The sequence below is a fragment of the Dama dama genome, chromosome 5 (genome assembly GCF_033118175.1).
Source record: "Dama dama isolate Ldn47 chromosome 5, ASM3311817v1, whole genome shotgun sequence".
Taxonomy (NCBI): domain Eukaryota; kingdom Metazoa; phylum Chordata; class Mammalia; order Artiodactyla; family Cervidae; genus Dama; species Dama dama.
In genome coordinates, this window is record NC_083685.1 from 117,986,143 (window position 1) to 118,001,358 (window position 15,216).

The following is a 15,216-nucleotide window of genomic DNA, read 5'->3' on the forward strand; positions in this document are numbered from 1 at the left end:
AGGCCCCCAGTCTGGTCTCGGTGGACTAGAATAGAAAGAGAACTTTGGTGGCCCCACCCGGTCCTTCCAGCTGCATCTGCCTTGGCTCCCTCTCACTCACTCTGCAGACATTTAAGGATCCGAAAGTGTCATTTAAGGATCCTTTAAGGTCTTCTTTCAGATCTTTAAATTAGCCAAGCTCAAGGCCACCTCCCACTGCTCTGCACATCTCCTAGTCCTCCTAGCCCTCCTTCCTCTTGGTGGGGCCACCTTCTCTGTGCCCTTCAGGCCCCAGCTCAAAGGCCACCCCTCCAACCGGCCTTCTGGGACCACCCAGAAGAGGCACCACCTTGCAGGCCTTCTCCTCACTCCCCACTCTTCCCGCAAGATCTGACTTTAACCCGATACCATCTGCTCATCCCTGACTCCCTCAGAGGTTATACCTCCATGTGAGGGGGACCACATATGTCATCCTCGATGCTTGTGCTGGGGCTGCTCCATCATGGGCCCTTAATTTGTTAACCCAACAAGCAAATCACTTTACCATGAAACAATAAGAGGGAGAGAATTTCAGGCTAGCCGTGGCCCTCACCTCTGCCCCCATCTAGCCTAAATATAGAGCTGGGACGCCCTGTGTAGGCCAGCAGATGGGCAGTATCAGCTCAGGGGCCAGGCTGACTGAGACTTACAGGCCCCATGGCCCCATGGGGCAGCGCCTAGCCCCAGGGGATGGCCCTGCCTGGAAGGTTCCACACACACATCTGCAGACATGGTACCTGGAACTGAGCTAAGCAGAAGAGGAAGGAAGGACCCACAAACTTCTTCCAGATCATGGAGCCAGAGAATGCCCTCACTGTGTGGCTTTGGCTGAGGCGACAGAGGCGTGATCTGCAAGGCAGTCCCGGGTGTGCCAGGCTGAGTGAACACGGTTTGGCCTCAGCCTCAGCAGGAAGTGGGGTGCTTGGTAACAGTCCTAATGAGCTTCCCAGCAGGGCAGGAAGGCTGGATGGCTGCTTCCTTGGTGTGGCAGCCTCTGGGGGAGCTGGAGGCTTAGGTAGATATGCATGTCTTTTTGTGGTGCCAGAAGCAACTGAGATTGATGTTCTAGCACTTGCTGTGGACTTAACCCACCCTGAGTCAGTCTCTCCAGCGCAGGACCAGAGACAGGGGCTGGTCCCCAAAACCAGCCCGCCCAGGAGAATCACACACAGAAAAATAAAACCCAAGGTCTAGGTGGCTCAGTGGTAAAAGAATCTGCCTGCCAATACAGGAGACACAGGACATGTGGGTTCAGTCCTTGGGTTGGGAAGATCCACTGGAGGAGGAAATGGCAACCCACTCTAGTATTCTTGCCTGGAGAATCCCGTGGACAGAGGAGCCTGGCCAGCTACAGTCCATAAGGTTGCAAAGAGTCGGACACGACTGAGCACACACACACACACACACACACACACACACAATTCTGGTGCCACTGTTTCTGTGGAGAGATTCTCTGCTTTCAAAAGCCTTTGTCCCTTAAATAGCCAAGCCCTTGCTCGCTCCTTCAAACACACATTTCATTTACACAAGTTCAGTCTGTAAGCAATTTTTTTTAAGGAAGGTACTGGACTGGGGCAAGGGGGTTGGTTCCCTCTGGAAGAACACCCAAATGCCCAGGGGTGAGGCAGCCTACAAACAGTCTCTTAACATGCCCATGTCTTAGCACCTAGTAACTGCTCAATAAAACACACCCATCTTTCGTAGTATGGTAAATAATAATGCAATTGTACATCTCTAAGCCTGGATGGCGGTCACTGCTCCTGCCTCAGGCATGTTCAGCCCGCCTGTCTGCTGGCCACCTCCCTCCTGAGTGGCGAGGGTGACTGGACTCTTGCCCCGGGGCCACAGCACAGTCCAGTCTGGCATCTACACCCGAACAGACAGCAAAATGTGGGGGATCCCTCGAGGGACGGCACTACCTCGGTGAGGCTCCGGGGAGGTCACTTCCACTTCCGTGTACTCCACGTCCAAGGTCAGAGGCTCTGCTCAAAAGAAACACAGCAGCCTGTGGTTAGACAGGGTCTCCCTGGGTCGGGGGTGCTGGGGCGGAGACTTAGGCCACATTAGAGGTTTCTACTCATATGATCAAATTAATCGGTATTTTTTAACGGGGAAAACAGACACAGGGTTAATGCCACTCTAAGTGGATGAGAAAACTCAGGCTGAGTGAGGTAGTGAGGAAGCCCGCGCTCCCAGGATGTGGAAGGACCCTCCGGGTCAGGTCCCACTGTTACCACAGTGCGCAGACTTGCAAAGTAGATACAGAATCCAGCCAGCATGGGTCGCGGCAGTTACCTCTAGAAGCCTTCTCCTTGACCACAAGCACAGAACACTTTCTCCAAGACGGTGAGGATCTCAGGAAATGAGGAACGGGACCCCCAACCTCAAAGTGCTTGAAGAGTGTGAGGCATATGCATGGGAAATCAAGTTACACTCAAAACGGAACTTCCTGATCTCAGAATGGGCTACTAAACAAGTCAGGAAGCTCTCCCTTCTCTTGAATAGCAGAGGCACAGGTGTTTTTTCCAATATAGAGTTACTGCAAACCATCACATTGTACACTTTAATTTATGCAATGTTATATGACAAGTGTATCTCAGTAAAGCTGGCAAAAAAAAAAAAAAAAGTGTTAAGAGGCTGGGGTGGGGAGAAATACACATAGTAGAAATGTTCTTTTTTTTTTTTCTTTAAGGATAATGGGTAGGTATTTATTGAATTGCTATTGTTTACATTTTATGCATGTTATACACATTATTTTATATCTACTAAATGTCTAATAAAAATGAAAAATACACATGAAAAATAAAATAGCACTGCTGCTTACTTTTAAGACAAGTAACAACAGATACTAGATGGTGTCTTTGGAAAAACCAAGAGCCATCTCCATTTAGAAGAGGTGAGGAAACAGCCATGGGGTCTGAACAGTTTTAGTTCTTTTCCTAGGCATCTTTGACATAAAAGCAAAGGTTTCTAATTTTTAAAAAATTAGATAATTACCTTTATTTTCATTTAATGGCTTCACGGAATGGTTTCCAACATCTTCATTGTAACCTAGTTGAAAAATAGCAATCATTGTGAGAGACCATGGAGTTCCTAGTTTTCTACATAAATTGTAAACAACTCAGTGCCACTAACAAGAGAAGTCCAGGCCAAATTCTTTAGTGTAGTTGGCAACCACAGTGTATCTGGGTTCTGAATACCCTCCCAGTGCCCCTAGGCCCCATCCAACCCACAGCGTGGTGTCTTTCGAAAACCGGTGTGATGTCCACCATCGCACGGGAAGGACATGTCTATTTATGAATGATTCAAAATTCAGAATTGTTCACTAGAAGCAATTTCAAAGGAAAGTAAGCTTAATTCTAGAAGGGATGAGTCAATGACAAGAAGCGTGAAGGATACTGGTGAACTAACCCTTTCTATCTCGAGAACTGGGTCCATGAGAACATGGTTTAAAGATACTGCAATACCTCAGGCTGCCACCTGGGCAAGGGGAAAATTCTTTGATTTTTTTTTTTTTTTTAACCAAGTTGTTCTTTATTAGAAAAAATTCTTATGAATGCTATAAATACTATCCCTGAAGAGCACATGGTTTTCCATTCCATGCCATTATGTATTTACTAATTACTATCATGATTACTGGGCTTTCCAGGTGATGCAGTGGTAAAGAAATCGCCTGCCAATGCAGGAGACTCAGGAGGTGTGGGTTCAATCCCTTGGTCAGGAAGATTCCCTGGAGCTGGAAATGGCAACCTACTCCAGTACTCCTGCCTGGAAATTTCCATGGACAGAGGAGCCTGATGGGCTATATCCCATAGGGTTGCAAAGAATAGGACACAAGTGAGTGACTGAGCATGTATGCACTTTGTGATTTGTGATTACTAACATATATTTATAAGCTAAAATAATCCATGCAGGGAAAAATATAATAAGAATTGTAGTAGTTCCTGCATTTTAGAAATTTGAGAGGAAATTCTATTTTAATATAAGTATCAGTATTTAAAGTATCATATCTTTGTACTTATGTATGTTAATCGCTCAGTCGTGTCCAACTCTTTGCCACCCCAGACTGTAGACTGCAAGGCTCCTCTGTCCATGGAATTCTCCTGGTAAGAATATGGGAGTAGGTAGCCATTCTCTTCTCCAGAGGATCTTCCCAACCCAGGGATCGAACCTGCACTGCAGGCAGATTCTTTACCATCTGAGTCACCAGGGAAGCCCATACTTATGTACACATAATACATATTACCAACAGAACCCACTTTATACCAGAAAGAGGTATTTTGTCTATAGCATTGGATTACTTTTTGCTAAACATCCACCAAATTTTTCTGAACAGAGTTTCTCAAATGACGTATTTGCTCTCTTCTCTTTATTGGCACATTACTTTTATTATGACAAATACTTTGTTTTACTTTTTAAAAAGTTTGTGATTCTGTACAATAGGAATTGCTCCTTTCTCAAAAGATTTCTCAAGACTTCCCTGTAAAGAGGGTATTCTAAAAATTTCTTGTTTTGTGGGACACTGTTATAAAATTTAAAAAGAACATCAGTGTTCAACTCCCAAAGCTATCTGGGACAGAACTCTTGGTGTGATGTAATCATGGCCCACTCTGGGAAAAAGCCAGCACACCTGCTAAGGGCTTGAATAATTTTCTCCAAGATCTAACGGGATTAAGAACTCCCTGGGGCTTCCCTGGTGGTCAGGTGGTTAAGAATCCCCCCTGCAATGCAGGGGACCCCAGTTCCATCTCTGGTCTGGGAAGCTCCCACATGCTGTGGGGTAGCTAAGCCCACGCATCACAACTACTGAGCTTGTGCTCTGAAGCCCACAACTATGAGCCCATGTTGAGCAACTACTGAAGCCTGCATGCCCTACGGCCCAGGCCCCACGGCAAGAGACACCACCACAATGAGAAGCCTGCACATCACAACTAGAGAGAAGCCCCCACTCTCCACAATGAAAGAAAGCCTGCACACAGTAATAAAGACCCAGTGCAGCCAGTAATAAATTAAAAAAAAAAAAGAAAAGAACTCCCGGAACTGGCTCCCGGTTGAGCTGACTCTCAAGCTTGCAATAAACCTCACAACTAAGTATTCTTTGATTGTACCACTTCATTTTAAGTGCACCTACTAACAGTGAAATCTTTATAAATTCGTTTCCCATTGTGGCAAGTTTGAAATTGCCTTGTGCTTGCAGTAAATAATTTCATCTGAGATGTTTCACCAGTACCTTCATTTCAGAGCTGGTTTCTATCTTGCAAATGGAACATGATTACACGTGGGCAGTGTCCCGTGTTTGAAAAGAACTCACGTGGTTGTCCACAGCATTGTAATTATTCCCCACCTTTCGTTCCTTGGGATATTTAAAAGGTGGTGAAATTAGAACACTATGTTCTGCCTTTCTTCTGAAGTTTTTGTTTTGCTTCCTAGCCCACCACCCAATGACTGATTAGATTAGGCGTCTCTGCCTGAAGCCAGAGTTTCCCGTCCAGCCTCACCCTACCGCCCACGGATTCTGCTTCTCAGAAGGATAGGAGATGGGGAGCAAGCTTGGAAAAACTCTTAACAACTGCACAAAACCATGATGGTACCATAATGTCTGTCGGCTTCGGTACTGGCATCTGACGAAGTCTTCTCATTGTTGGAGTTCAGAAGCGGTACGGCTGGCCTTAAATTGAAATTTAAAAAGGGAAAAAGAAATAACATTTTTCTTGGCTCTAACTCCAAACTAACAACATCGTCAAAGAAAGAGCATGAGAAAAACCAGGAGGAGTTTTCTGCAATGAGAAAATTTTACTCTCTTATTTGGAACTCATGCTTTCTTCAGTTCTATGATTACCAGACAAAAACCTTTTTGCCACTGAAATCAGTGTCCGGACCAAAGGATGCATTGACACGAGGAATCCTTTATTGGGTGAATCCCATGTCGGGAGGGGATTCCTTATCCTGTGTTAATGTTTTCTCTCGGGAACAGAGAGATAGTTCCCATATGTGGGGAGTTTAGATCTCAAAAACAGTAAGAATAGTACAACCATTGTTTAAGGAAACTCTATTTTGCCAATTAAGTTTAAAAATTTTAAATTCCATCTACCACCATAATTTCATAAGGAAAAGTGTAGAGAGGACATGATCTCAGAATAAAGCCATTCCTTCTCCTGAAGGACAGTTCACAATCTTACACACACACACACACACACACACACACACCCCTCCACAGCTTGCACTCAAGGTCCTAAATTATTTGAGTTTGCCAAGAACCACTGAAGACTTCCTAATGACAGAAATCCTTGCCAGACGAGTCTATCCACACCCACAGATCAGCCTCCCCTCTTCCAAAAGACACTGACCTGGACATCTCCACCGGCATCTGCTTGGCTTTAAAAGACAAAGAGAAGAACCAAAGTCAGAATAAAGAACCCACATCCACATCAGATGGGAACACTCATTTCAACCATACTGGACTTTTTTTTTTTTTGAAGATTAAACACCCATAAAAAGAGAAAACAGAAAGCCAAATATAGGTTACAGTTTGTTTTTTTTTTTCCAAGGAATACAAAATAAATAAACAAAGCAGGTCTTCTCTTGGTCTCACACCAAGATATTTCACATCATTTCCTGTGAAATTGGCATTTCAACCATTTCAACAGGAGCAACTTCCTTTCGTGGAATGTGGCAAAGAGGAAGATGATAGCACAGGAGACAGATGAGCCAGATAAACAGGCGACTATCTCTTTGCTCCAAGACCTTCCCCAAAGTAAAGGTTAAATCAATCCCCATGCTTTGAATCCAAAACTGGCCTGAGACAAAGGCCAGACTGACCCTGAGGAAGCGGTTTGTCCTGAAGACCATTTTCCCGGAGGGGCTGCTTTGAAAAAAACCTGCCTCATCGCATCTGGTCCCTCCTGTCCCCAGCAGCAGCCCCAGGGGTCTCCAACAAACCTGCCTTATCTCAAAAAAAATGTTGTAGGGCTTCCCTGGGAGGGTCCAGTGGTAAAGAATCTGCCTGCCAATGCAGGGGACGTGGGTTCGACCCCTGGTCCCAGAAGATTTCACATGCCTCGGGGGCAACAAAGCCGGTGCGCCACAACGACTGAGCCTGTGTTCTAGAGCCCGTGAGCCACAACTACTACTGCCTGCTCACTCTAGAACCCCTGCTCCGCAACAAGAGAAACCACCGTAGTGAGAAGCCCGTGCAATGCAGCAGAGTCGTCCCCTCTCCCTGCAACTAGAGAAAGCCTATGCAGCAATGAAGAACCAGCACAGCCAAAATAAATAAACAAAATTTGAAAAAAAATTATTTGTTTGAAGACTCTACTGATGCTGTGCCCTTTTGCTTGAGTCTTGCTTACTTGACTGATTCCTCAGTGTCAGTGGATAATCCCGGCTCCCCTTCCTTGTATGGCTAACCCCAAGTAGAGGGTAGAAATCGTAGCGCAACCAGAAGATTGACCAGGAGGCATTCAGTGTGTGTGTGTCGGGGGGGTGTCTCCACTTATGCCCAACTCTACCAGCTGTCGGACTAGGTGTGGTCAAAGCCCCACACAAAGGGCTACTTCTGATCACATGTAGATGCAACATTTCCCCCCAAATTTGTCTTTTCCTGGGAGCCCAACTCAGAAAGCAAAGGCTTTCACTCATGACTGGCTAACTCCAAGGGGCAGTAAAAGCTCACACCCACCAAAGCCAACATCTTTGGTTAGGAAGGTGACACCCCAGGAGGAAAACAAGTGTCATCAGCCACATGCCCTCAGCTCCCACTGGACCAGGGCACAAGCTTCCCATGAGGCTGAAGCCCCTCACCTCCATGGCAGGTTCCCTGGCAGGGCAGCCTGGCTGGATGGAATGAAAGGACTATGCTCACCCTTGGCTTTCTTCAGGAAATAGCATCTGGCTCCAAATACCAAGGTGGCGATGATCACTCCGATGACCACCACTGCGATGAGTCCTTTCTTCCAGGGGGCAAGATAGACTGGAAATGAAAAAAAAAAGAAAAAATTAAAAAAAAAATGTTTATCCCTCTGCCAGCAAGAAATAGTACAGCCTTATGCAACAAATGGGCTTCCCTGGTGGCTCAGATGGTAAAGAGTCCACCTGCAATGTGGTAGACCTGGGTTTGATCCCTGGGTTGGGAAGATCCCCTGGAGAAGGGAACGGCTGCCCATTCCAGTATTCTGGCCTAGAGAATTCCATGGACTATAGAGTCCATAGGATTGCAGAGTCGGATACGACTGAGTGACTTTCACTTCACTTCACTTCACTTAAGCAACAAATAAGACTGATTTTTATATCCTTGTCACTCTACCTATCTACCTACCTGCCTACCTCTGAGGGACGCTGTAGTAGGTGCAGAAATGTTTGTTTCTGCTATAGAGTCAGTGGTGACCTGAGGGGACCATAGGACTGAAGAAGATGCTTTTTAAGCTGTCTGTTCACCCCTCTTCCCTCTCTATATATCATCCTCTACCCACACAGGTGGGCCCCTCTAACCATGTCTGATCTGCATGACCCACTCCCCTCAACCATAGGCAGTCCGTGGGTGGACTCTTGATCCAAGTTGGTGTCTCTGCACCAAGAAGTTTGTAATGAGGACTGTGTGGAGTCCTTCTAATTCCTTATCATAATCACTTCCTGTTTCACACTTAATTTGAGTGGACTTTTGTTACCTGCCACCAAAGAGCCTGGTGGATGTCAGTCCCTTAGATGCACTAAGTTCCCAGCCAAGTCCTCTTACATGCGCTTTCTGGCCTTGAGCTTGCAGCTCACACTGCCTTCTGCTGTTGAGACCTTGACTTACCTCTGACGTTCAGTGTGTTGCTTGGGCTCACGTGTTTGGAAAGGTTGGCTCTGTTGGAGGCCGTGCAGTAATACTGTCCCTCATGCTCCTTGCTGGCCATGGGCACGTGCCAAAGGACCTGGGTGGCATTTGAGGTTTCTTGGTAGAAGGGTTTGGTCTCCTTTCCTTTGTAAAACTTGTACGTGATAGGACCGGATCCTTCCTTCACGGAGCAGCGAAGCACAAGGGGCTTCCCAGACTCCACCTCCTCCTTCAAGAGGATAGAGAGCTGGGCTTCATCCACTGGGGCTGGAAGGCAGGCAAAAGATTAGTGCTGAGCAGAGAAGTGGGCAAGGGGAGGAACATGACATGGCCACTGGTCACTGCCAGCCTTCTGTAATCACGACTCGGACTTGGACTTTGCCCTTTACTCAAGTCTCTTGTGTTACCCCACATTCTTGATAGTTCCTCCCCCAATGAGCCCAGAAGGGAAGCAATGGACACCTGTCCTCACACGCTGATTAGACACAAGAGGCTAGGGACACCCCCCGGCCCCTTCATTTACCACCTCAAGTATTGGGTTGGACATAGATGTTATGGAAAAATTTGAACAAACCTTTTGGCCAATCCAATATTACTGACCACTCAGCTTAACTATACGATTAGTTTATGTGTTCTATTGGGGTCTACTCTGGGTGTTTGTATGTGTGACTCTGTGTGTGTGTGTGTGTGTGTGTGTGTGTGTGTGTGTGTGTGTGTGTGATATTTCTCTCCCTCTGCTTAACCCAGATGCAGGGCATTTCCAGATCTTACAAGCAAATAACCTTGACACACTGCCTTCTCTAGCTCTTGTCCTGTCTTTCTCCTCCTCTGAATGATCTAAACCAGTTGCTTTCACGTCCTTATTTCCCACTTCCTCGTGAGCTTGGGAACCTGAATTCTGTCGCTTTGCTTCTGAAACTGCACTGCATTTTTGGTTTTGAAGAAACTTGAAGGTCACCTGATTCCCAACTAACTCCTCCCCGAGTTTCCTTAGGTCAATTCCACGTTGGACGTTCCTCCTGCCTCCCGTCCTTGGCCTCCCCACGCCTGCACCTGCCACCCAGCCCTTCCTTTTCAGCTTCCCCTGGGCTCCTGTGAAGCCTCACTCTGACTCTCTTACCTCCTCACCTGCCACTTTCTCTTTATTCATCAATTTTTGCTCCCTAAATTCAGACTTTCTGCAAAATTCAGTCCTCAGTTTGCCATCTCCCTTCTCATCTTTGGTGATTTCACCTACATGATAGCTTCTATCTGCACATTTAATGCATAAACACATAGCGCCTAAAGCTTAGATACATAGCTCTAGTCCAGGTTACTCCCCTGAATTCCGTGTCTTGACTTTAACCTGTGCATTTCCACCAAGAAGCCCTGCCAGCCTCTCACTCCCAGCAAATCTGAGCAGAACTCACCTTCCACCTATAGCCTCTTTTACTCCATGTCTAGCCACCAAAATTCTGAGCCTAAACTTCCCAAGCCTAGTCTTCCCAAGTACATTACTACTAGTGCAAGAATGAACTGATCAGCAGACCAGGATCTGATTTATGAACCACCCTCTTGTGAGTGCAGGGGGTGGCCAGAAAATGGAGCTGCTGATCCAACAAAAGGGAGCACCTGGCCTGGCATGGGATGGCAGGAGTCAGTCACAAGGAAGGCTCCTGAATGGTGCAGCCTGCCTGACAGCCTCTCTTCTTGTGAAGCACAAGGGGATGGTGGCAAGCCAGGCTTAGGAGCCAGACGGCCCGGTCAGAATTCCCAGCATTGCAGGCCACCAGCTGTTTATCTTAAGCCCTAGTTGCCTCATTGTAAAATAAGGATGATACGAATATGGTGCTCACATGGCTATTGTAAGTGTGAATGGGACTAATTTACTAACTTAGTTCACACAGGGTTGGACATATGATCAGCACTCATAAACATTAGCCACTAATATTGACCCACTTAATTTTTTAAATTCATTCATTTTTGGCAGCACTGGGTTTTCATTGCTGCATGCAGACTTTCTCTAGTTGTGGTGCAACGGCTTCTCTGTGAGGTGGCTTCTCTTGTTTTGGAGTGTGGGTTCTAGAGCACGTGGGCTTCAGTAGCTGTGGCCCACAGCCTAAGTTGCCCCGTGGCATACGGAATCTTCCCAGACCAGGGATCCAACCTGCATTGGCAGGTGGATTTTTAACCATTAGACCACAAGGGAAGTCCAATACTGACCCGCTGTAAACCAAGAGTTTCACATGGGCTTCTACGTTAGCTTCTTAAAGCACTGTAAGGTTTGAAGTCCCCACCCCTTCTAACTGATGGGACCAGCAGGTGAATCTTCCCAAGACCCAATTCTCAGCATGCCCTCCTTCCTTCTAGCTCTTCACTGCATACAGGACAAAGCCCCAGTTCTTCCGACAGCTGATGCCCTTCGTGGTTAGGCTCAGTTACTCTATAAGTTTATACCCAATGACTCTCCATTTCCAACCTTACTTTCCAGTCATCCATCCCCAGCCTTTTGAGCTACTCCACGGAGCCTTTTGATCACCTATTTGACTAGGCTAGAGACCATCTTGAGCCCTCTCTGCCTACCCATCATCGAGCCCTAGCTCCTGGCCCAGCTCTTCCCACTCAAGCGAGATGATATCTTTCATACCCTTAATTCCTATTATCATCACTGTAAGGAGAGTTTGCAGGAGAGTTAATAATGTGTTGCCTGGCCACATTTTTTAAATATTTATTTGCATTGTTATTCAAATATGTTAAAATGTTTCTTCACTATTTAATCAGGAGGTACAAAGAATATATCTTATTTTTGTTGTTGTTGTTATGACCTATAGCATGAGATGCTTATTAGATACCAATGCTAATTTGAGAAATACAGTTACTCAGTGAAATGAAGTCACTCAGTCATGTCTGACTCTTGGCGACCGCATGGACTATACAGTCCATGGAATTCTCTAGGCCTGAATACTGGAGTGGGTAGCCTTTCCCTTCTCCAGGGGATCTTCCCAATCCAGGGATCAAACCTAGGTCTCCCTCATTGTTACTATTAGGCTATACATTAATAGTAGGTTTACAGATTAGGATTCTGGGTTTTCACTGCAGAGGACATGTGTTAAATCCCTGGTCAGGGAACTGAGATCTTGCAAGCCAACTAGTGTGCATCCCTGAAAAACAATTATGGGAGGAATCACTATCCAACTCAAGATATCCACATGGCACATGTAGATAAGCAGTCCTTAAACAAAAAGGAGGAAGAGGAAGCCTTATTAAGCTTTTTACAACAAGATGCAGAACATCTCAGAGATGCAAATAAGCACACCTAAGGCCTTCTGAAAGGTACAAGACCAAGGCTCAAGGAAAATTTTTCACCCCAGGACAATGGTATATTTCTCTCTCTTTTTTTTCTTTTTCTTGATTATTAGATTAGCTTTTATGGTATATTTCTCTTGAGTATGAGAGTCCCAGTGACTGTTAGCCTGCAGCTCTGACTGCTATGATTTCCACACATGACAGAATTTGCCCTGCCAGGAGTCCAGGGTCCGTGGTAGAGAAGAGCTCTGGTCTACATTTCCCAGAGAGGACTGTCAGTTCATCTAAAAAGGGGCAAACAGGGACTTCCTTGCTGGCTCAGTGGTAAAGAATCCACCTGCCAATGCAGGATACACAGGTTCGATCCCTGGTCCGGGAAGATCTCACATGCCGCAGAGCATCTAAGCCTGTGCGCCACAACTATTGAGCCTGTGCTCTAGAGCCCAGGCCCTGCAACTAATGCAGGCTGAGTGCCTAGAGCCCATGCTCTGAAACAAGAGCCACCGAGATGAGAAGCCACACACTGCCGCAAAGAGTAGCTCCCACTCACCACAACTAGAGAAGAGACGTGCAGCAGTGAAGACCCAGCACAACCCAAATAAATAAAGAACATTATAAAAAGGAGCAAGTGGAACTTCCTTGGTGATCCAGTGGCTAAGACTCTGCGCTCCCAATGCAGGAGGCCTGGATTGGCTCCCTGGTTGGGAAACTAGATCCCATATGCCACAACTAAAGATTCTACATGCTGCACGTAAGATCCAGCGCAGCCGAATAAATAAATGAAAAGGAGCAAATGCTAAGGGAACCTCAAGGCACAACTTTTGTGCTTCCTCAAGTTGGGACACTTTACTTATATTTCAACAGTTCACGTGAAAGTTTCTGAAAATAGATGATACCAGCCACATTGATTAACCACCAGATATTTTCCAGCCCCAGTTACTTGGGCTTTGGTCTTGCTTTGGCACGCATCATGTTTATGGACTTTGTACAAGTACCATCCACTTCTCTTGTCCACTCTCAAACCTTTGAAAATGTGAACTAAAACTGCAGTCCCCCATGGATTCTTCTCATAGCACAGAGACTTACCTATCACCTTGATTCGCAGAACTTCGCTGAACATCTTGGTGTGGGAATGGCAATTATCTGCACTGCACCAGTATTCTACATCTTTCATGGGTTTATCTCTGAATATTGCAGGCTCATTTGAGCCCATGCTCTGGTTTGCCACAGGCTTACTTGCGTCTGAAAGCTGATAAAAAATGGGCGCAGTTCCGTTTACGGACTGACAACTGACTTCAATGGTCTGTCCTTTTATCACCTCAGACCTGGAGTCATGAAAAATCCTGGGCTTGGAAAGCATTTCTAGAATGACACAGAGAGAGAGAGAGAACACAACAATCTGAGACAAAACATCCAGCCCAAGGTGTTCCTTCTGCAAACTCTGGGCTTGGCTTTCTCTATCATTGCTCTAATTTAAAATGCCTGCATGGACCCAGAGATTGCCACACTTAGTGAAGTATGTCAGGTAGAGAAAGACAAATATCATATAATATTGCTTACATGTGGGATCTTAAAAAATGGTACCAATGAAACTATTTATAAAACAGAAAAAGATTCACAGATGTAGAAACAAACAGGGTTACCAAAGGGGAAAGGGGGGGAGTGGGAGGGACAAACTGGGAGACTTGGGTTGACATATATACACTACCATATATAAAAGAGGTAACTATTAAGGACCTATGGTATAGTACAAGGAGCTCTATTCAATACTCTGTAATGGTCTATATGGGAATAGAATATAAAAAGGAGTGGATATCTATTATGTATTACTGATTCTCTTTGCTATATAGCTGAAACTAATGCAACATTGCAAGTCAACTATATTCCAATAAAAATTAATTTAAAAAAACAATAAAGTAAAATAAAATGCCTGCTGCCATATCTATCTTTAGGGGACTCCTTTAAGATTCTTGAGGAGGGAGAGGGAAAGAGAATAACATAAACAAAAAAGGATGACACAAATTCAGGAAAAACATTATAACCCCCTAAATATATGCTTATATTTTCACATTTCTTATGTACACATACACACACATTCATATCTCTTTCTTTGTATTGAGAAAAGACAGAAGAAAAATGTTAAAAAATATATATATAACAAGTATGCAACAATATATTTTTAAACAAACTCTCAGTGCTTCAGCTTCTCCTGATAGTAAGTTTCTTGCCTCAGAAACAAGAATTATACTAGGCCATTATTTAGAAATTAGCTTATTTATAAAGCTAATATGATGAAATGACCTCACAAGAACTACAACACAAAGAATTACAATCGAATGACCCACATTTGTCTTGTATATTATTTCCTTGTCGGGTAGATGACCGCTAAAATCCTGCTTTGGTTGAGACTAAAATCTTGGCTGGGTTTACACTTAAGGCTAAACTGAAGGACCATGACTATTGAATAAGAACAGTGACAGGGACAGCTTGACTGGCGTTTCACATCCCGCTACTCAAAGTGTGGTCCGGGGCCCAGCAGCACCAGCATCTCCAAGACGCTGGTTAAAGACATAGATCTTGACCCCAATCTAACCTGCGCTGTAACCAGGTGTTTTGTGCCCATTCAAGTCCGAGAAGCCCGGCTCTAAGTGGTCCAGATATCTACTTCTACCCAGTAGGGGTCCCAGCCCTTTGGGTAAGCCAGGAGAGGAGTCAAAAGCTGGAACCTAAGGGCTTCCCTGGAAGTCCAGTGGTTAAGACTCCGAGCTTCCACTGCAGAGGGCGAAGTTTCGATCCCTGGTTAGGGAACTAAGATCCCATTTACCAGGCAGTATGGCAAAAAAATAACCCTAAAATCTTAAAGCTTAGCATTGATTAAGCAGTGTTTCCTCCCTGACCCTTTGGGTGCGTGCCTGTTCAAGCAGCAGAATCCTGTGGATTCGGAGGCCACTTCATCAGCATGCAGCCACAACAAAGCCACAAACATGACTTTTACCAACGACATCGCTCTTGATGCATCTCACCTGTATCCTGAGCAGAAACACCCACTTGCTGCTATTCAGCCTCTTGTTTTCACTCCTCTCTCCCCAAATCCCCCT

At 45.5% G+C, this 15,216-nt stretch overlaps 1 protein-coding gene across 3 annotated transcripts in view; it reads right to left on the reverse strand.

The window, feature by feature from the left end:
* PECAM1 (platelet and endothelial cell adhesion molecule 1) overlaps positions 1 to 15,216 on the reverse strand; it is a 101,360-nt gene that overhangs the window by 21,407 nt on the left and 64,737 nt on the right. For all 3 annotated transcript variants that reach the window (XM_061144392.1, XM_061144393.1, XM_061144391.1), the window contains 7 exons: positions 13,205 to 13,480; positions 8,813 to 9,100; positions 7,880 to 7,987; positions 6,366 to 6,393; positions 5,610 to 5,686; positions 3,016 to 3,069; positions 1,938 to 2,000 (listed from right to left, as the gene is read on the reverse strand). In XM_061144392.1, the coding sequence (XP_061000375.1) occupies positions 1,938 to 2,000; positions 3,016 to 3,069; positions 5,610 to 5,686; positions 6,366 to 6,393; positions 7,880 to 7,987; positions 8,813 to 9,100; positions 13,205 to 13,480 (894 nt within the window). The remainder of the gene's footprint in view (positions 1 to 1,937; positions 2,001 to 3,015; positions 3,070 to 5,609; positions 5,687 to 6,365; positions 6,394 to 7,879; positions 7,988 to 8,812; positions 9,101 to 13,204; positions 13,481 to 15,216) is intronic.